The sequence below is a fragment of the Chaetodon auriga genome, chromosome 11 (assembly GCF_051107435.1).
Source record: "Chaetodon auriga isolate fChaAug3 chromosome 11, fChaAug3.hap1, whole genome shotgun sequence".
Classification (NCBI taxonomy): Eukaryota; Metazoa; Chordata; class Actinopteri; order Chaetodontiformes; family Chaetodontidae; genus Chaetodon; species Chaetodon auriga.
Genome location: NC_135084.1, coordinates 21,693,269 through 21,714,961, shown reverse-complemented (window position 1 = coordinate 21,714,961; position 21,693 = coordinate 21,693,269). Strand labels below are relative to the sequence as shown.

Sequence of the window (21,693 nt, the reverse complement as noted above, 5' to 3'; positions counted from 1 at the left end):
AGGAGTGAAGCAGAAGAGGCAAACGTAAACGATGTAGACACATTAAGTTCACGTGTCCTTCTGACACACACATCCACCAACACAAGCCCACCTGGTTTGACACTGCAGAGGACGACAATCTGCCAGTCGCACTGTTACCCTCTGCAGCAGCTGCATTTCAAGCTGGCACTGATGAGTTCTGTTGGTAAATCAGCCTCATTAACAGTCAGCCACTAATGAGTTACTTACAGTAAATCTCTCTCTCTCTCTCTCTCTCTCTCTCTCTCTCTCTCTCTCTCTCTCTGTCCTGATCTTTCCCTTCTGTCTGTCTACCCTCTGAAGACAAGGGCCTTATTGTGCCAAAGAGAAATCATAGGACTCACATGCTTTGGAGGAGAGAAAGCGAGTGATCAGAGGAAAGGATACAGTTGTCCAGAGGAAAAGAACAAGGCAGAGGACTGAACTCATCTTGAACTGGATAAGGACTTCAGAACCGGACAGCTGTGAAGTAGATTGGACCAAACCGGACAGGGTACCTAAACATGGAGAACGGCGAGACAGAAACAGAGGACAAGACGGAAGGCATGTCAGAAGGTAAAGCAGGTGTCAAAAAACCTGAGCTGTAACTTTTGAACAGATGCTCTCAGAGACAAAAGATCTGGTTTGTGCTGGAGCTGCAGCCAACAGTAACGTTGACCATTGATTCATTTGTAGTGTCTTTCAGTCGTCAATGAATCGTTTAATTTGTAAGATCACAACTTCCCAGATCCAAACGCAACAACTTAACAATGAGGAAAAGTCCAACTTTTGTTGAATTATTGCATGAAAACACGCTTTTGCAGAATTTACAACATTCGGTTACGTGTGTCTGTTCTTGAATGGCCGTGATGACTGGAACAGGTTTCGCCCAGCAAAGGTTCACTGGTCGGAGCGATGCTGGCTGCAGAGTGCAGATGTCACTCTTCATAAGATCTCCCTCTCTCAGCTCTTTCTTTGAACTTCATGTGTTGTTTTTTTTATCCAATCAGCTCCCAGGCTACCTATCAATACATCCCCCTCTGCAAAGAGCATAAAAATGTCCTGTATGAAAGTGCCTGAGGATACAGTAAATGAATCATGCTGCACCTTGTCACACATCAGTGTTACTGGATTCCATGTGCAGCATTAGCGTTACCTAATTTTATACCACAGGCTGTAATGCTATTGCTAACTGAATTAGCTTACGGTCAAAACTGTGAGGAACATCTTGTGTTTTCCTATCAGCGCTCTGATCACACAACCACATCCTGCTGGTTTACCGGTGGCAGTGAGTTTGTCTTCAAGCTTGAGGTCACTCTGGGACATCGTGACGACAATCTATTCTGGCCTGAAGCAACAGTTGCCAAGAGCAAAAAGCCAAGCCGTCAGAGAAATTGGTCTGACTGTATATCCAGCAGATAGAAAGCCTCTGTTGTTGGACACTGTATATTCCTTTCTTTTGCTCTTTCGTAGTTAAGAAGTATTACGCAGTACAGATCTAGTACATTGTGCCTGCCGGCCTTGTCAGTTATGCATCGTAATATATGTAAAATACGTGTTTCAGATGACCCGCGGCAATGTTGACAGCAGCCTTGACCTGTGACATTTCCACCACAAACAGAAGCATTGTGCTTTTACACAACCAGTTAATTGTCCCAAAATCCTCCGGCCGTCCAATCATTTCGTAAACATCAAACACAGTCCCTCAAAACTCTCCCCTGCAGCTAAAAATGAGGAGAAGTGAACATGAGATGCCATCAGGAGACTCTTCCAGGAGGTGCAGAGACCACAAGTCACATGAAGACTGACACAGACAGAGTGAGAGGACATAAAAATGATGCTTGCTGCTGCATGTATTTGGACTTTCACATGTCTGCTGAAGCACTTCCTGTCCGAATCTTGACTTCTGTGGCATAAATTATTTATGATCAGCCCTGCTGAATATGCTTTTCCTCCATCACAAAGACTCATTATTCTGTTTATTAATGAAAATCTGAACCATGAATGATAACTTTAAAACCATAAATATAACAATATGTGCTGTATAATGCAGCATGCCAAAGTTCTGAATAGATGGAAACATCTTTTACTCCTTTATCTCCTTTTTTGTTGTGGTTGATGAGAGAGTTCAGTACACGTGTTAAAGAAGAAAATATGTTTAATTTGGCGTCTACTAATTCTTATGATTCAAAGGTTTATGGATCAGGAGTTTGTGAGAGGTTTTCCTGTGATTGGACTCCGTTGCATCGTTTACCAGCCTTTCCACTACACTTTGCATTGGTCAACATGTTAGATTTGATTGAGCAGATGGCTGAAATTGGATGAATTAAGTCTTTTTGTGACGACAGAAAGGTTCATTGTTCATATTAGAAGTTTCCACCTTTGGTGACACTTTCTCCACTCTCATGTGGAGGTACGACTGGGCCATCCATTCACGCTTTTCCATGAACATATGAAGTCATCCTGTTGCCTGTGTGGGTGCCTAACTGGGTTTTTTGTTTGTTTGTTTGTTTTTTGTTTAGATAAAGAAGAAATCGTGGAGGAGGCTAACCTAGAGATTGCTCAGGTAATTTAGAACTCAAACACTATAAATTGCCTGCTGCTAGCCAATCATGTAACATTTACTTTTCAATTTTTTACGGGAAAACACTCAGGACTTGACCATACATGATCTTCACAGAAAGGTCAAAGGTCAGTCTAACCATGTGAGTGTGTGTATGATTCTCTTCAGAGGTTCTTGGATAGATAGTTGAAATTGCTCACCTGGGCTTTTATTGCTACAGACTAAATAATATCTGTTGTAGTGCTGCAGATTCAAAACTCTGACAGAGGCCGCAGCGATGTGTCTTACCCAAAACTCAATGCATAGCATTCTGGGAGTGGAGCCATTTAGATATTAGCAATAATAAATGGCAACCACAACATCGCTGAGCAGGCCCACTGTGTTCACAGCGCTGCCTTGTTTTCATATTTACTTCTCATTAAAGATCATTAAACTGTTGGCCTCTTCCCTCAGAGCTCAGACCGACCGCCTCTGTTAGTGAAAGAAACACTGCTGAGATTATTCAAAGTGTCGCTGTGATATAAAGCAAAGCAACAAATGATGCTCGCTCAGCGTGAGAGGAAACACAGCGTCTGATCACGGTGCATGTGATGTGAAAATACAACGTGTGAAGAATTGTTTCATGTAACTTGGATTTAAATTTGCATTCGGTCTCATGACTTTTGATGAGCGCACATTCGCAGAAGAGCAGAACTGCACTGATTAGACGAATCCTGTTCGAACAAATCCACTTAATACCCCCATTATGCCTGAACTTATAAGCATTTTAGCGTTACTCATTCAATTGATGAGCGAATGGCAGAAATGAGCTAAACTTCAGATCTGCAACGTGCACTAGCAGTGCTAACCACCGATAGCATCAGAGAGGAAGGAGAGGAGAGGGCAAACAGGACAGACGCTCTATTCAATCTGCGGCCTGATGCCTTTCACATGACTGAGAGAGAGAGAGCAAGAGAAAGATGGAGAGATTAGACGAGCGAGAGCTGCTTCAACCCATGTCATGTTCCCATGAGCTGATTCAGTTATCTCTGCTGAATAAATTCAATCAGCTATGAATAAAAATTAACTACAGAGAAAAAGGGCAGCGGATACAGAATCCACTACTCAGAGGATATTGATAAGAAAGATGTAAAAAACAAAACAAAAACAAAAACACAGAAACTGATGGAAAAACAAGATTCATAAAAGACCTAAAATAAAAGATGAATTCAATAAATTCATATTGAAAAATTAATATGACTTTGTTGAAATTTATTGGCCTTAAAATAACTTATCAAATGGAGAAAATGAATTGAATTAACTCAAATAAATACAAAGACAATTCAAATAACGAGCAAAAATCCCACAGCAGCTAAAATAAGGCCTAAAAATAAAGAGTTAAATCTACTCGCTACAGCAGAAACGCCGAAAAATGAGAAACATTAGAACATTTGAAGCAGCCAACAGCAGCAAAACACGCCACTGAAAACATGTCGCCTTCTCGTTGCTTCTCGCGACGCAGCTGCAGGGCCTGGTGGCTGAGCTGCGCGAGGGGCTCCACACCGCCCTGATGGAGCTGTGCGAGCTGCGCCAGAGGGACCACGGCCTGGAGGAGAAGCTCCAGGCCCATCAGACCGACGTGGATGATAAGATAATGAGCCTCAAGAACTCCCTCAACACTTTGAAGGTGCTGGAGAGGCCACACACACACACACACACACACACACACACACACACACACACACACACACACACACACACACACACACACAGGGTCTATTCTTGGAGCGGTGGAGAGGCCGCTGTAACATAATTTAGAGCATCTGACTGTAACTCTGTTGAAACTGTAAACTAATTTTATTTATTAGACAGGAAGGCAGCTCGTTGAGACGTTCAGCCGTGGAGGAATCATGCACATCTTCTGTCGTCCATCTATTCTTTGGTGTTTATTACACTTATCTGCACAGACAACAACGCTCAAACTTCATCAACCCACTTTTACTTTCACATGCTGCATCTACACACACACACGTTTTTGGTATTTTAGACATTTCATCTATGTATTCTTTATGGTGCTTGTTTGTTGCAGTTGAACACGTCAGCAGTGTAAGAAACGTGTGTATGTGTAGGTTTTGTTGGTCTTTTTTTTTTTTTGGTTTTAGTGACATTTTGAATGCATTTTCCTTAAATGCCATCATTTCTTGATAGATATAAAGGAATGCCTGAGTTAGAGTGTTGTATTTTGTGTGTTGTTCCCTGAAAGCGTAACCACAGACAAGGACTGCACATGAGCTACGGCTAACTTTTTCATAATGGGGATTGCATATATGTTGCTTCAGTTACATTTGGTTTAAATGTATTAATGCCAACATGTATCGTCCCTGTTAAATAAAACATTAATTTGTTTTACTTCAAAGGTTTCGCAGCACAGACCCCGTCAGTCTTATCAGTTTACAGCTGCTACACTGATGCAGCTCCTTGATTTGATCTCTTGCAGGAGGAGCTGAATGTGGCGTTGTTCCACATAAAGGATGTGTCCAGCAGACAGAGAGAGGTGCAGAGGAGGATAGAACTGATGCAGTCACAAAACTCCAAAGACATCATCTCTGTTCCACACAGGTCGGGCTGAAACGTGCCAAATATGGATGCACTGTAGATACAGCTTCATCCATAAAATCTTCTCACGTATTTACTCTTTTGTAATCATCCATATTTGAGTGGACAGATAATTACAGTGTAATCTTACCTCTTGAATGTCTGCTACTGCCATCAAAGTGCCGCTGAGCAAGGCAAAAATGCTCCAGAGCTGCTTTTGATCTCAAAATGAAACTTACCTGAACTTCTTTTACTTCTCCTTCGACTGCTGATTGGTCCAAAAGCAGAAAGGGCTCCAAGGCAGATGTGCTAACGGCATCAGGGGATGAACACATCTGTGCGCCCAGCCAGTCAGACCTCAGCGTTATTCAACACTTCTTTTCCAGTCTGTCACACAGCGGGTCGCCACAAATGAGTGTCACATCGACACAGAGTGAGTCTCAGTGTGTCATTCGAGTCTATCCATTTATCTTTATGCTGTATATGTATCATTTATGAGTGTGTGTGTGTGTGTGTGTGTGTGTGTGTGTTGCAGCCTCCACCTCTGAGCAGGAGGCTCAGCAGCAGCAGAGAGGTTCTTCATCCACATCTCCAGCGTGGGGAGACAGGAGGAGCAGCAGAGATGAAATAGAGACACCCAGCAGTCCGACTGAGAACAGTAAGAAATACACGCGTTAACACAGCCCATAATAATAATAATACTGCATTTCTATTACCACTAAAACCACTACTCGTGCTAGGCTGCTGCTGCTAACACTACTACTTACAGTCTGCTCCCTACGTAAGCTTTAGAGCTGCTGGTGGGTGAAAATGTTACAGCTGGACAGAGCCAGGCTAGCTATTTCCACCTGTTTCCAGTCATTATGCTAAGCTAAGCTAACTGTCTCCTGGGCCCAGCTTCAGGCTGAATTTCCCAAAATGCTGAGCTTTTCCTTTAGTGAGAACAAGATTGCCCTCAACATGAAACACTGTATCTATGGCACAAATGTATTTTTGGTCAACACAGGTGACACAGTCTTTTCTGAAGGTTTCGGGGTTGTATGTTGTGTTTCTGTGTGTGCAGATAAGAGACAGAGAGTGGCGCTGGAGCTGCTGGAGTCGGAGAGAGTTTATGTGTCCCACCTGTCTCTGTTACTGAAGGCCAACATCTCCTTTAACGGATCAGAAGCTCTCACTTCCAAAGACAAACGGTAAGCCTGCAGACGCACAAAGACAACAGCGTGACTGACAGAGGGTCAATATGTTGAAACTTAGACACAAAAACAGACATTACTGAAATTAACCAATAATGGATGAGGAGGTTGTCTAATAAGGAAGAGGCCTTTAAATGTTTTCTCTGCAGAAAGGACTTGCTTAAACAATGCGTACATTTAAGAGGCTGCACACGCAACGTATGGAAGCGCTGAATGACCCAGACATCACCAACCTCATCTGAAGTAGAAAAGATCTCCCTGATATTCTGTCAGACATAAACTCAATAAATATCACAGACTACAACTCGCACACACTCACAGATCAACACTCAGACTTTATTCCAGGAGTGGCCGCTGATCTAATTTGAGAGCTCGCAGCGAGGGGAGAACAGGAAATGAACTAATCAAATAAAAGCAGGTTATAAACACCAGTGAGACAGAGAGGATGCTCTGCGCAGCTTGCTAATGTGATCACTGCTTCGCTTCAGCACACGTGTTCCCAATGACCACAAGCACCAATGGAAAGGTGCAAACGCTGAGCCAGGTTTAATGGTATTTGTAAGTGACTGCGTCTGTTCTAACCTGATTTACGTTCTGCTGGATGTCTGTCACATAAGGTGGTACAATAATCGTGAAAACTCTCCTCTCTTTTTTGCTGTCTTTAGTCCGTTTCCCAGCTCTCTGAGGTTTCTGATCCAGCAGCACCTCGAGCTCCTCCACACTCTGCAGGAACGTGTGCTCAAGTGCCAGTGGCAAGGCATCATGGGGGATGTGTTTATGAGGCTCACCAGCAAAGAGGTAAACCACACACACAGAAATTGAATATCATTTATATGAACTCCTGTGTATTTTACTGTTTGTCACCATTTATCTGAAGGTCAAATTGTAGTTGCAGCAGCCCATAAAGATGCCTGTGCTGCCTCAGGCTGCTGTACCAGCATCTGCATATAGGCAACAGCAAACCATCCTGGGATAGTTTTCCTCCTCTTCTGCCCTGATTGGAATCATTTAGGGATTGCAGTCAGTCTCCAAACTGTGCACAAATGCCAAATAATGTGGACGCGTTTCATCAGACTCTGACTCCATCAGATTTTTTTCTCCTGACATTTCTGAAGACATGCCATTGTACACCATCTACTGTCAAGTTAAGCAAATATCTTCAAAATCCTGCCACCTGTGCCACCTGCAGGCAATGAGTGTGCCTTCCTGTCAATGCATCTGCAGACATCATTTGATGTCAACACCACCATCTTAAACCACAGCCTCCAATGTGACCACAGAGTTGAATCAGCATCAACATGTTGATCTTGAAATCCCCAGAAAAGTAGGACAAATCTGATATTTCAGCGGATATTTTAACCACAAAAGATCTGGAGCTCCAGTAAGTTTGCTTGCAAAGGAAAATCTTGACATTCAAGGCCTGTTAATGTGGACGGGTCAGAAGGTTTGGTCTTGTGACCGGCCATTTATAATGAATCCGAATCGCTTCGGCAGCTGTGACGGAAATGAAAAGAAATGCCAAATTCCAGCAGAGCCGTTGTGACAACGCATGACGTCATGTTGACAGCTGGAATACAGATGTCGCACAAAGACAGCAGTGGTTGCTGTTGTCACTTTGCACCTTGGAAATTGTAACGCTGCAGCAGTAATGCATATATCACAAATCAGCTAATATGTGGCTAATTGGCTCTGAGTGAATGGAGTAAATGCAGTAATTGGCTGGAACCTACCTATTCGAATAATAATAAATGCAGATTCTCAATGCATTATGGGTCCTCACTCACCAATAACCTGAGAGCTTGAGGAAATAACACACAGACAAACTCAGACAGTGTCTCTCTCCGTCTCCTCACAGAGTGATTTCTTGGACTTTTATGTGTCGTACCTGAAGGAGCTTCCTGACTGCCTGTCCGTCGTCAGCATGCTCGCCTCCAGCTCCATGAAGTCTTCTGCCTTCCTGGAGGTAACACAGAAGGAAGTGCCCTCACTGGCAGGCTATGATATGACATGAAAGGACAAGGAAGGCTAATATGGCAGAATTATACTGTAAAGCATTAGAAGTGTAACGCAATTGCAGAACAGGATGTGATAACGAGTACAGGTGATGTCCAGGTCGGACATGGTGTGACATGAGGAAGCAGAACATTTGTAAAAACATGATATGGTCATTTAAAATGTGCTGTAGTTGAACAACAGCAACAGACACACCTGAATAAAGTCACACTGCACACTGTTCTAACTGGCTGTGTCCTTCCATCCTGATTGGTTGGCTACCATTCTGTTCTGACTGGCCGCATGGTGCTTCTGTCAGAGTGACATAACGGGTGACGAATCCAAACCCTCGCTCCACACTCTGCTCCTTCAGCCGGTTCAGAGGATCCCTGAGTACCTGCTGCTGCTGCAGGTTGGACTCACTCACACACTTAAAGAAATACAGCTACTGATTTCCACAGGGCTTTATCTTTAAAATGCCAATTTCATATGTATAGCAATAATGCATCGCATTAGAGATAATAAAATACATTTTTTTTATAAAGATTAAAAAAGAAATATGAGACTGCTTGAGCAGAAACAATGAGCAGAAAGGGAAAATATGTTTAGTATCTCATTAATGGTGATGACTCTGAAGATGCCATCTGCTCAGAGATGTGAACATAAATAAGTCATTCATGCATCTGTGTGTGTGTGTGTGTGTGTGTGTGTGTGTGTGTGTGTGTGTGTGTGTGTGTGTGTGTGTGCGCAGGGGCTGCTGAGGCAGACTGAGGCCGAACACCCAGACTACTACCTGCTGCTGGTCTGCATCCAGCAGTTCAGGTCCTTCACGGCTCAGTACCACCACCTCCTCCAGCACAACCAGGAGCTTCTGCTACACAACCGCAAGGAGGTGAAGAGGTGAGAATTACCAGGCTACAAACAAAAAAAAACAACAAAAAAAAAAACAAGGTCAAACAAGACATATTCTGTCTTTGTCCCCTGCAGGTCTACCATGAAACAGCTGTTAAAGACAGTGGAAAGTGGGATTCAAGCTAACAGCATTGGCTCACCGTACCCTTACAGCAGTGCCATGCTGTGAGTATTTTTATGTTATTTAGCTGGTAGCTAACTTTGTCTCTTACTCGTTGCGAGGCAGGTTGCACACACTGGGCTTATCAGAGCTCTTTGCTGCTGGAAACAGGGTTGATGGATCAGCTTGTATGAATCATTCATCCCTCACAGAGAACGTGCTAACCAGGTGAACCGGAGCAAGCAGCGTCTCCTGGAGCAGATCCAGTCCCATCGTTTCCAGGACTGGGATCGGGACAAGGATCCCGAAACTCATTGTTCCGACTCAGAGTGGCCCTCCCAGCTCCCGTTTTTCAGCCCCGACATGGACTCACGGAACCACAAACCAACAGGTTACTGTCATGGATGATCTTTGTGTAGTTTCTGTGTGCCAAAGTTCGATGGAGCTGGTATGAGTTACGCCCCTGACTCAAGGACACAGCTGGGTGACTGCTTTCCAACACAGGGTTTAACCATGGTGCACCCTCATAACATCTTGTTACAGACTGAGAAGAACTAGGAGATGATAGAATTTAAAACCTTATACCAATGTCTACCGAGTGAAACCAGACATTAACAGGCAAATGTCAAGAACCGACTGACTCAAATCGTCAATCCCTGAAGTCCAGGCCACGGGCCTCAGTGTCTTGGGGCAACAAGACTGGGTACAGTATCTGTGCCATGTCATAACTTTAGGCCCTGTTTGCAATTATTTTGTTTAGTTTTTCATGGTGTCACTTTGTGTATCCCATGTAGGGATTCAGCAGAAACAGACGTGCAACCCATGTCACTTAAATGCTTTTGGGACAATTGCCCCATCTGTCAACCAATCAACCAACCTCTGGCTTTCAGGTCTGGGCAGCATCCCAGAGAGCGAGGCATCTGAGAGGTCCATGTCGTGCCAGCATCATCTTCCCTCCAGACCGGCAGACTTTCGCCAGGTTCAACCGGGCTCTGCTCTGGCTGATGCCCTCGGAGAGTTCCTCCTCCCCCCTGACCCACCGGGGATGGAGAGCCTCTATGAAGAGGACGCAGGCTCCTTTCATGATGTCTCCATGTTCGACCGCTGCTCCACTGCCTCTTCAGATTCCTCCATCGACATTGCCTTCGTGAAGTGCCCCAAAGCGCCCCCAGCTTCACATCATGCAATGGCAGCGAATGTGTCGTCAACCCGAGATGCCTTTGGCAACGGCAGAAGCCAAGGCAATGGTTACAGCAAGCTGCCCAACAGAGGCTGCGTGTCTCCAGACGAAGCTGTCATGATGCGCCGCAATCAGCATCGCCCCCTTCAGGCCAGCCAGCGGAAGAGCAAGGTGAGCTTGTTTGTAGAGACTCTCAAATATTTTTTCCATGCTTCTGGACATAACAATTACACCCTCTCTGCTGTCTAGTCTCTGAATGGCCTGCAGATGGACAACACAGTGAGTGGTTTGGATGGTGGACCTGTGTCAGACCACCTCCACAGGGTGGGGCTGGGCAGCCATGCCAAGCTGGAGCGCCAGGGCAGTAAGGGCAGCAAAGGGTGTTCCACCCCATCCCGTAAGGTCCAAAGCCCCCTGGGGAACAGAGTGGATGCCGACAAACAGAGCGATGATCTTCACGGGCTGCTCAGCATTGTGGGTTCCAGCAAAGATTCTTATGCCTCTGCATGAAGTCTGTCTGCACCAATCAATACTTTTTATCTGTGTCTGACACTTCCTCAGAGTTGCTATCAGCAGGGCTTGCTATCTTGTTCGGGGAGGCCTTGGCAGGCCACAAAATTGCTGACCATAACAACAAAAATAGGGATGGAGTGTTGGATGCAGCCAGATCTCAGATTATAAACCCAACAGCAGCATTTAAAATTGAGCTTGTTCCTTTTCATGGTTGTATATGTAGCAATCGTGGTCCAAAATCCAATATAAATATGTTGTGTTCAACCCCACCAGGACTCTGGGTTCCAGTCATGGGGGGACGAGTCAAAGTGGAGGAGCGTGACCGAGGAGAACAACCACACTCCCTTCAGCGAGAGGAGTCGGAAGCAGGACAAAGGAGGCTTCAGGAGCTCGTTCAAGAAGCTCTTCAAGAAGAAGTAAGAATGACAGTGTGAGGAGGAAGACTTTGCCTTCAAAAAGAGCATCTTTTTCCATCAAACTCCTCAATCTTCAGAAATACACAATACAGATACGAACTCTCTGACACGGACCAATCAAATTCACCCCTGATCTTTCTTTCTCACAGAAGCGGCGATGAGAAGAAAGAGAAGGGAGGCGAGAAAACGACAGAAAACCAAAATAACGGTGAACATGAAACACCGGGGAAAAATCCCAAACTGGTACATCTGGAGATAAACCGTGGCACAGCTGTATGAACACACACACACACACACACACACACACACACACACACACACACACACACACACACACAAATAAAGTGTAAGAAATGCATGTTTAAGCGTAAATACGAGCTAAAGAAGTACATGTTTTTTTACATTTACCACTGTTATATACATGCTGTTATGTACACAGGTATAAACCATTAAGCTAAGCTACTTTTCCTCTAATCCTTTGCGAGGTTAAATGTGACGTCAGTTTAGATTAAATGTGACAGACATTAAATGTGCAGTTAAAGACCAAAGTAAAGTGAAGATGTGGTTACAAACCCGACCACTAGGTGGCACAGTTACACACCATCATCCTCATACCATAAGAAGCTCTGCTCTACCTCCAGTTTCCAGACGTTTGTCAGATAACTCCTTTCCTTTCCTTTTTTGTTTGCACCCCAGCTATTGTTTAAAAGTTGATTTTGACAGGTGGTCCCCGCTTCGCCTTTTATTATGGGAGAAAAGGACATCTTCTGAACAGGAGTAGTGCTCCTAAATGTAACTATCCCACCACTTCAGCAGGCTCATGTTTATGGCTTTAGCTGAAGTCAGTTTGCTTAATGTTTTAAGCCATAACCAGAAATTAATAAATTGTGCATTTACTCAGGAGAACAAACATTAATCTGTTGTTAGATGTGAACTGTTTGTATGTATGCGTTTGAGCATTCTGTCCACAGTCAAAAATGTGATATGCATGTTTTCCTTTGTGATTATTTCTATGCTTTGAACAGAACCGTTTCATTAAGAGATGAAAGTGACAATCAAGAGATCAACACTGTCCAATAAAAGCTCCACACTGAAAATGTGTTGCTGGTCCCTTTTCCTTAAATCAATGGGTTGATAATATACAACAAGTTTAAAATAAGCACGACTTCCTTCTTCCATATGCTGGATCTCCTCAGAGATGCTTTTGTGATTTTGGGCTGTATAATCATTATATAGACATTTTAAACATGCGTATATCACCTCATGGACCTGGTGTGTAACTCACGCTCTGCAGAGTCTTCTTGTGTTTGCTCCTTGTTAGAAACTTGCAGGCAAGAAGAGCCCGTTAGCTCAGATACAATAAAGGAACATTACTGTCACATCATCCTTCAGTGGAGATTAAATACTCAGTATTTATCTTAGGGTTACAAAACACCAAGTATTCACCTCCCTTCACATCCGTGAACCGGGCACATTAAGCTTCATTAGACAAAGGAACTGGAGAAATAGTCACTTCTCCAGAGCAGCGGATCTCAATCTGTGAGGTCTGACCTTTATAATAGGCTAAAGTTCAAATATGCTCGATAACATTGTGTGTGACAGGTTGAAAATGTAAAATGTGAAGCCTCAACTACACACAGAGTGCCTGTTAAAAACTGTTCTTACCTGTAGGCGATGCAGGTTGGTCTGGAGATGCAGGTCTGCACCTGGATGATATGAACTGGACTGACTCAGGGTCACATCAGTGTTAATGTCTCCCTTCAGAACCAATAATCGACCCTTTGGAGCCTTTTTTTTAAGTACATTTTCACAGTTGTTAATATTAACATTAAATAACCACAAGACACCAAATGTTTGAGTTCCTTCTTTTTAATGTGTTAACCTGTCATCTCATAAATCTGTTACACTTCTGAACCAAAATATAGGCAATTATACAGTATGTAAAACAAACCCATTTTTTATTTTACACTATATACATTTCATAACGTGTGCATTGCATTATGAAAACCAAAGACAAAGGTGATGTAAAAGCGACAGAACAGAGGAGACTTGTCGTGTTTTGGATTGGGAGGAGACCTGGGGTCAAACTGTAACTCATGGGCGTTTATTCTAATCCGATCGGAGCACCAGATAGATTGAGTTTATCTCGTGGAAACAAGGAGTGCCACAGAGACGTCAGTCCCAGGAAAATCATCTCAACGCCGGCTTCTGCGACCGTCTCATTCAGAACATCCACACATCTGGTGCCCACACCATCTTAAAAACAAGCCCGGTGAAGCATTTTCACTGGTTATTTGACCCAGGAGAAGCTGACCTTCGAAAACACAAACAGACTTTTAACATTTCAGCAGACAGCCATGCTGGCACCTGCTTTAGGGGCTTAAAGACTGAGCATTCAGTCCCACGGAAACCTCCTTTATCCTGCTAAAGGGACATTTTACCAAGATTTAAACCAGACATGACACGTTTCCACTAAATCAGCACTTTAGACGTGCAGCTATGACACAGGATGAGCGTTTTCTTCAGCTTGAGATCTCATAATTCAACACAGAGTAAAAGAAATTTTAGGAAGCAAAGACAAGCTTTAAGTCACTTTCAGTGGAATCTCTCATTCACTTTGTCTTCGCGCGGGAAGTTTCAGCATCGTTTTATGACTTCTCAACTTTTGCTCATTTACAAACGTCAAATGAGAGGACAAAGACATTCTAGCAAGTCTCAGAGGACATGTTTACGGCTGTCTTTCGAATCAGACATACATTTTTTTTTTAATTCATCTAGGATATACCACGAGGTAGACTATCTAGATTTGGCCATAAAATTTCAAACATAGTTTGGCATTACATTAAAAATGTAAAATATACGTTCTTTGACGTGAACTGAGCCCTAACGTAAAGGGAACATCCGATACATATTTTTCCATATATATGATGAACCTGTAACAGGTTTGGTTACACAGGGCTGTATAACCAATCAAATATGAAAAGTGATTAATTAGGCTTAATGGCTGATTATGTCATTGTGAGGCGACTCAGCATATTTGGCAGAACTAATATCTTTCCGCTACAAACTGGTAAGAAACTATTGGTGTTAAATAACCTGCATGTGTGAATAAAACTTGGCTGCAGCCCTGAAACTATGACACGTCTCTATTTATGGGTGTTGGCGAGGAGCGCGTGTATTAGCATGATCGTGGCTAAGTAGCTAATCTCGGGACGTGATTCACTTCCAAGGCAAGTCACAACGACGCTAATGCATTTTAATGTTTGCTTTTGATTATTTGAGAGAAAAGCTCCTTCGAATACAGGAATTGTGACACTGTGATGTGCTCTGAGATGCAGTTTAAAGTGTTTCCTTACTGGTCTGAACTAATTTCTTGCCCTGAAAGTGGATCAACCCCAGCTGCTGCCAGTAGAGTTCAAGTGATTTGACATTTATCTCTTCTGTGGCTGATTCGTGGATGAATTACAGCCATTAGAGTCCTAAAAAGGGCATCACATTGAGGAGTACATTTTCCCACTCCAAACTTACTACATGGCATTTAAGTGTAGTGTCTAAATGTCTTGTGTCATTTATATTTCTAACATGTGTTTTCCAGGTGCAAAGCGACACTTGATACACAAAAAGTGTGCACAGGCCATAAAAAAGTAGATAAATACTTAAATCCTCACAGTGGATTCAAGCTCACTTTGCTTGTTTTAGCTACTTCAAGACAACAGTGCATCAGGAGCAGGAATCCACGGAGAGGATCCACAAATAAACCCCATGAAAGCAGAGAAACCGTGTGCAGGTGTGCTTCCTGTCACTGAGCGTCTGGAGGAGGGACATGCTGCCGTGTTGGCAAAGTGACAAAAAAAAGGCTGAGATTATAACATATGGACTCTCCGAGCAGAGGAAGGACAACAAACTTCAGCGTACAGCGAAGGGGTGACAAGAACGCGGTTACATTCTTCTCTTGAAAACCGCCGTTTCAGCGACACGCCTGTTCAGAGCTGACATGTTGATGCTGGATTTCAGCTTTGTTGCTACAGTCTGACGACGTATTAAATCTGTGATACTTCAGTGCGGTTTTAGTCCAGAGTTGGGTCACTCTGTTAGGAGAGATGATGAAAATAGACCACCTGATGGCAGCAGACGCCAGATTTTTGTTTCATCATCCTAAATCAGGGGCTGTTACCAAGTTATCCTTCTCTGTCATATTAACGGTGTTTAGTCTGACCGGATCAAGTTATACTGTTCAGCCACAGCATTAAAAACACCAACAGGTGAAGTGCAATGTGACAATGCAGTGTTCTGCTGGGAAACCTTGGGTTGAAATATTGTTCACAACATTTGTGTCCACACCTCGACGGGTCACGGCTGTTTTGGGGATCTTCACAATATCAGGCAGGTGATTTTAACGCTGAGGCTGATCGGTGTGTAGACTTGGTTGGCTGGGTTATAAGCTTATAAATGTCTTTCTATGGAGAAAATGAGACATTCTGGAAAGTGGTCCACTTGAAAACCCAAACAGCTCTGTAAGATTTCTGGTTTAGCGACAGCGTCTCACTTAGGTTGAGCTAAACTAGCGTTCCCGCCCTCTGAAGCGTCCTCTAGTGTCACAGCTTGTAAAGACTGTTTGTGTACTGTAGACGCGCCCAAGTGCGCGTCCACAGGCATGTAGTGTGATTGCTCGTACAGATGTCGGCCTTTAAAAAAAGTCGCAGCGACGGAGGCTGAAGTTAAAAACTTCTCCAAATGTGACTAAAGCAATAAAACATTTGGACTCGCACTTCTGGACTAGCTTCTCTTCTATTAGCATTCATCGCTCAGTGTGTTTCATTGTTCCTTCTGAAAAAGCTGAAACAGATAATAAAGTTTATAATCTCAGCTAAATGGGCATCTACTATTGTACTATAACAAAACTTGAGCACCTCATCGTGTTGACAAAGATTAGAGTCATTTTGTTAGCATTGAGCAACCGTGCAGCACTTTTCTGTATAACAGGTGTTTAATGCTAACAATGCTAACTTTTGCAACGTGTTCGATGTGTCCAGCATGCTAGTACACACTTTCATGTACCCAACATCTTGCTTCAGCTTCTTGGAAAGATTTTGTTTTGCAGGCTAGTAGAACAGAAGCTAGCTAAGAATGGGATATGTGCCTTTAGCTCATGTTTTGCTCTGTACAGTAAATGCGTTTTATCTGGCCTAAATGCGTCTCGTCCGAGCTCGATGGATCATTTTCACGCAGTATTTTAGCGTTTGTTTTGTCCTCTGTGGAGCACCACATGGGAGGGGTTTTCAGCCACTTGTTACTCAAACTGTTCCAGATCATTCACTGTCATGTCAAACCATTTCGACTCCCTGAACTCCACACATGTGGAATTCCACAGAATTTCATGCTCGGCACGACGGCTAATCGATGCTGCATAAATGTGAATTTTCCGTGTGTGTAAATCCAGCTGTTGTCTTGTTTTTTTAAAATCTGTCGGTGCTCTTTTCAAGCGGCCTCGAGCAGAAACACACCTGTCACCTGTTAAAGACCAGCTCTGTACACGATGCACCTGCATGTGCATAATCTACGTCTAGGCACACACACACATACACACACACTGTGCATACACACAAGGTCATATATTATAATGACATCACATTTGTTTGTCAAATACCTTTTTCTCTGTGCAAATTTTTAACACCAGTGGTTCAATAAAAGAAAAAAAAAAATCGTCTCAAAGAAAAAAAAAACAAAACGAAGCTTTCTGATTAAAACGGCATTAAAAAAAGAAAAGGATGACGTCAGACCAGGAGAAACAGACTTAAATGAACAGAAACTGTAACATCCGCTGCCCTGACGACTGGTGACGCATGCAAAATGGAAATGACCAATCAGTGCTGCTTCCTGTGTTTGCTCAGTCCAATCCTGAGCTCCAGGCTGTTATTAGAGTAACATCCCATTACTGAAGCTGTCCACCTGTGGAGACTGCAGGGGTCTTTGCTTCCTGACCCTCGTCACATGATCCGGGAGCGAGGAAGTGAATTTACCGCCCCGTCACTCCTCCACGCCTGTCTGTGTCTCTGTTCGTCTCCACAGTTGCACAGAGCAACTATACACACGCCTATCTACACGACCAGTCTTTTTAGTGTTCGTCTCTGTCAAAAAAATACTACATTTATATTTACAACAATTAAATAGAGGTCAATTAAGCACTTGTGTGGTGTGGTGACGGGTATCGGAGTTCAATGCTAGCGGAGGTGGCGAAGCTTTTTAGTGTGTTTTCTCTTTTTTTATCCTTAAAAAAAAAAACAAATAAAACAGGAAAGCCATCCTGGTTGTTAAAGTTACATCATGCCACAATAAATAAAGGTGTAGTTAAAAAAAAAGAGGTGGAAAAGGGACAATGAAGGAGGGAAAGGTTTTCTGTGCAAGATGGCTCTTCTGTGAAGCTTTAGCGCAAGTAGCAGTAGCAGTAGTAGTAGTAGTAGTATGTGTAGAACTAGTAGTAGAAGTAGTGTTGAAGTCAGACTTCTGTGCTGGATGGTGTTTTCCCAGTGTGCAGTATGCAGGGGGGAGGGAGGGGGGGCGGTATCAGGAAGGATTCTGGGTTGAGGTCGCTCTGGTAAGGCGCACAGAGGAGATTCCCCGACTATCTGAACCCAAACTGGGCCTGTCAGAAACGGGTCCACGACCCCGCCGCTCTACTACATCACGCTTTACGGATACACATCTAACACTGCGGTGCCTTTTCAACGTCTGCAACTGGGAATCCACATCTGCACCCGCGAGCGGCTCGTCTCCCGGTTACACGGCCGGCAGGAGGTTGGGTGGGTTGGCGGTAAGGTTGGGCTGAGTGTGTCTCCTGGTTGCTCGCTCCCTTGTTTGCATTAGTGGTGGGATCTTTAGAGAAGTGTGTTTATGTGCGTGTGTGCGCGTGTCTCAGTAGCTGTTTTCATGGCCTGCCAGGATGTAGAGGTTGCTGTGGGCTGTCGGGTTGTCTGTCGGCCTGCTCTCCAGCACCACCACCCTGCAAGACAAACACACGCACATGCACACGCACACACACACACACACACACACACACACACACACACACAGACAAAAACACAAGCAAACACACACAACATCCAGTCAATTTCAAGGGAAGGTAACAAAACATCAATCAGGCTCTATCTCGCCTTTAAATCCCAGACAGAAGAAGAGCCCAGCCTGCGTGAGAAGGTTATTAGTTTTCCTGACAAAAATAAATAAATAAATAAAACAGAGAGGAATATAAAGTGTGAAGACAAAGTAAAGGCCCAGGATTTACTGTAGCAATATGAACAAACAGCCAGCAACCCACACAGGATACAGTCCAAGCCTGTAAAAGCCCTGTTATTTGGAAAAAGGCAGCAGAGGGAGATGACTTGCTCTGACATTGAGCCCTTTGCAAAGTACACTCTGTTTACCCCGAGGAAAACCGGCAGTGGGCTGTTAATACTGTTTTAACAGGGACCCAAAGGCTCACACACTCACACATCATAACTCAAAGGGACTCAGTAACGGTACAACAGACACCAAAATGACCCGGTCTGTACCGTCTGCTCAAAGCATCCGCAGACCAGACACAGATGATTTCGGTGTCTTTCCTGTCACGACTTAACAGGGCAAACCCCCCCCAGACTTTGCTGAATTTTGTCAGACACACTCTCAGACACTCTTAAAGCTCCTGATCAGCGACATGTGACACAAGCAGTCCCGGAGAACCCGGCAGAAGGAGGCAGCGTTTCAGGCTGGCGGCGGCCAGCGAGCAGTGAGTGTACCTGGGCAGAGTGAGGCCTCGCTCCTCAGCCTCTGGATCTCTGCAGTCAGCACGTCTTCAGTGAGAAGACATCAGAGAGGACGTTAACAGCCAGCTGAGCGTGTGCCGTGTATGTGTTGTCGTTTGTGTGTGTGTGTGTGTGTGTGTGTTCTCACCTGTCTGATCCCAGTAGTCTGAAGATGCGTGTGCTGTCAGAGATCTCCTGGGTGATCTGATGAGTGTATGAGGAAGAGAGGACAGAGACAATGAGGCAGGAAGGTCGAGGTCAGAGTGTCGTTTGGAGGATAATGATAAGTACAATGTGCCATGTGTGATTTTCAGGTCTGAAAAATCGACCTACTCCATTAATCTAACACCACGCTCTATTAAGTCACTTACATTTTAGAATTCAGCTACAACAACAGCAATGGCGGTAATCACAATCCTACTACAGTCTGAGGATAAACAACATGGTGACACGATGCCTGGATGTGGACCTCGTCACTAAGGTCACCTCGGCTGTGCATTTTCTCCTTAAAAGGCCAGAAACACACACATTCGGCATCATCACCTCACCTCATTGGTCTTGAAACTCCGTCCCTGCATGCCGTGCTTCCAGAAGGCCAGGACGCTGTCTTGGAGACAAACTGTAGAGAAACAGGGTCGGCATGAATCATAAATGAACTTCTGTTGGATAAATCCACTTCAGGATGTCGATTCAGGTCAAGTCAAAGAAATGCTGCTCATCATCTCAATATTCAAGTTCTGAGGCTTTTCTTTCTCTCTTTACCTGTGGATTCGATCTGGAAGTTGAAGGTGAGCTCGGCTGACAACTTCCTGCTGGATTTCAACCTTCCCTGGAGGTTCACTATCTTTATACACCCTGTAGAGAGACAGACGGAGGGAGGGGGGAGAGAGCCACAGCAGCTCCGTGAAATTCTGGCAAATCGTTTGTAGAAACTTCTTCATTGTGACCTGAAGCGACTGAAGCTGGGTTACTCACTGTCGAGGCAGACTAGGATAGTGTCTCTCTCTAGCTGAGTGACGTGGATCACGCACGTCTGCGGCGTGTCTGCAGAGAGAAAGACGAGCGCAGAGCATTTAGTTTGGTTTTTCATGTGAAACATCTCAGAACAAATCGAGCACCGTTAGCCTAACAGAGCTGGTCTTACCTGCTTCTGTGAACCAGGAAGAGGTAGAGTTGGGGTTGACGGTGCCGAACCGGACCACCTGGTTGAGTTCGGTGCCTTTACTGACCGCAACACAGATCAGAGGGTAGGTCTGCTCCGGGACCACCAACATCTCAAAGACCTCCAACGGACACGGCAACGGGAAGTCGATGTTCTGTCGAGCAGACGAGGAGGCAGGAGGTAAGAAAGGGAAGTTGCCTTTGCACTGTACTGACACTGTAGCTGAAAACCACATGAGCCAGATGAAGAGTACTGCAGAAAACCTTGGACATTAGACCAACCCTAAAACATGCCCGTGTGTTACAGTTCTTCCACTCTTCATATGTTCACAGCCTTGTAATGAAATGAGGCCAGGAAGCACAAAAGAGAAGTTCTGAAGAGCAAAAACTGACCTTGATGAGCATGAACTTCTGCATGGACTCCACCCACTCCAACAGCATGACACTAGACTGAAAGGCTCCACACAGGTACTTATGGCCTGTGTACGGGTTACGGACTGCACGGAGACAACACCGGTTATCAGTAACTGTGTATCTTTGTAAGACAAAGTCACTAAAGATGTAAAATCCTTCGTTAAAACTCACCTACGCAGCACTTTTGGCACCCTTTAGTGTCTGGAATTTTATTGGACACCGCAAACTTCCTATAAACAGACAAAGAAATCAGTGTCACGGTCAGTCAAACTGTTCTGTTTTCACTGAGAGTTATTTAAATTTCTACGACTAAAGACTAAAGAGGAGTGGAGGACTGTACAGGTTTGCCCTCTGGTCAGAGTTACCTGGGAATCATCTTATCAGGCAGCTTGTGTGTGGGAATGGCTACTGGTAACTTCTGTAACTGCCTGGCCTGTTCGAACAGACCGCTCAGACTATGGGAGTACAGCTGAGAGGCTTTTCCTGGAAAACACAGGAGAAAAGAGCAAAAGTGAAGTGTGAATAATGTTGACTTTACATTGAAGATGTGTAAACCTGACAATTATGTCATACAGACAGGCTACAGCTCACCAGATATGGAAAGAAGACAATTGTTCATGACATATAGCCAAGTACACCGCCGAGGAAAGAGCTGCAGACACATACAAGGTACAGAGGAGAGCAGCAAATGAGTGTTTGAAAAACTAATACATTAAAATGAGAATTTCTTAGTAAGAACTTTCTAAAGTATAAACCAAAACGTAAAGAAGTATGCTACTGTTTCTTAAAATGCAGAAATCTCCAGTCTCACCTGTTCCATCGAGGTCTCGTGCAGCTCATTAAGGTTTAATGTGTAGATTCCCTCTTCAGCTCCGAATATCAAATACTGGTCTGAAA

At 44.2% G+C, this 21,693-nt stretch overlaps 2 protein-coding genes across 10 annotated transcripts in view; one reads left to right on the top strand and one right to left on the bottom strand.

Moving 5' to 3' along the window:
• Window positions 1–335: 335 nt before the first annotated feature.
• On the top strand, window positions 336–12,533 carry arhgef33 (Rho guanine nucleotide exchange factor (GEF) 33). 2 transcript variants are annotated; one of them, XM_076743432.1, is made up of 17 exons: window positions 336–573; window positions 2,520–2,563; window positions 4,062–4,226; window positions 5,037–5,158; window positions 5,422–5,567; window positions 5,670–5,792; window positions 6,198–6,324; window positions 6,993–7,125; window positions 8,183–8,290; window positions 8,639–8,731; window positions 9,071–9,219; window positions 9,307–9,396; window positions 9,544–9,722; window positions 10,222–10,682; window positions 10,761–10,985; window positions 11,298–11,440; window positions 11,590–12,533. In XM_076743432.1, the coding sequence occupies exons 1-17, from the start codon at window positions 522–524 to the stop codon at window positions 11,717–11,719; spliced, it is 2,490 nt and encodes an 829-aa protein (XP_076599547.1). In that variant the 5' UTR covers window positions 336–521; the 3' UTR covers window positions 11,720–12,533. The 2 variants fall into 2 exon arrangements, with proteins under 2 accessions (XP_076599547.1, XP_076599548.1); XM_076743433.1 differs by lacking the exon at window positions 11,590–12,533 and having other exon boundaries at window positions 437–573; window positions 10,761–11,022; window positions 11,298–11,322.
• A 760-nt stretch (window positions 12,534–13,293) lies between these two features.
• The window catches only part of LOC143328698 (mitogen-activated protein kinase kinase kinase kinase 3-like), a 40,489-nt gene continuing 32,089 nt past the window's right edge, over window positions 13,294–21,693 (bottom strand). For 5 of the 8 annotated variants that reach the window (XM_076743985.1, XM_076743990.1, XM_076743988.1 and 2 more), the window contains 12 exons: window positions 21,608–21,687; window positions 21,388–21,448; window positions 21,162–21,279; window positions 20,968–21,026; window positions 20,776–20,879; window positions 20,366–20,537; window positions 20,197–20,265; window positions 19,984–20,076; window positions 19,770–19,840; window positions 19,370–19,425; window positions 19,216–19,269; window positions 13,294–18,440 (listed from right to left, as the gene is read on the bottom strand). In XM_076743985.1, the coding sequence (XP_076600100.1) occupies window positions 18,353–18,440; window positions 19,216–19,269; window positions 19,370–19,425; window positions 19,770–19,840; window positions 19,984–20,076; window positions 20,197–20,265; window positions 20,366–20,537; window positions 20,776–20,879; window positions 20,968–21,026; window positions 21,162–21,279; window positions 21,388–21,448; window positions 21,608–21,687 (1,025 nt within the window). In that variant the 3' untranslated portion in view covers window positions 13,294–18,352. The remainder of the gene's footprint in view (window positions 18,441–19,215; window positions 19,270–19,369; window positions 19,426–19,769; window positions 19,841–19,983; window positions 20,077–20,196; window positions 20,266–20,365; window positions 20,538–20,775; window positions 20,880–20,967; window positions 21,027–21,161; window positions 21,280–21,387; window positions 21,449–21,607; window positions 21,688–21,693) is intronic. The other 3 variants (XM_076743986.1, XM_076743991.1, XM_076743992.1) reach the window with 2 other exon arrangements.

Bases quoted from the DNA above. Each gene is read 5' to 3' on its own strand.
- arhgef33 (XM_076743432.1), top strand. From the start codon at position 522: ATGGAGAACGGCGAGACAGAAACAGAGGACAAGACGGAAGGCATGTCA. The intron at 5,568-5,669 runs GTGAGTCTCAGT...TGTGTGTTGCAG, and splicing joins GAGTGTCACATCGACACAGA to CCTCCACCTCTGAGCAGGAG. The intron at 6,325-6,992 runs GTAAGCCTGCAG...TGCTGTCTTTAG, and splicing joins CTCACTTCCAAAGACAAACG to TCCGTTTCCCAGCTCTCTGA.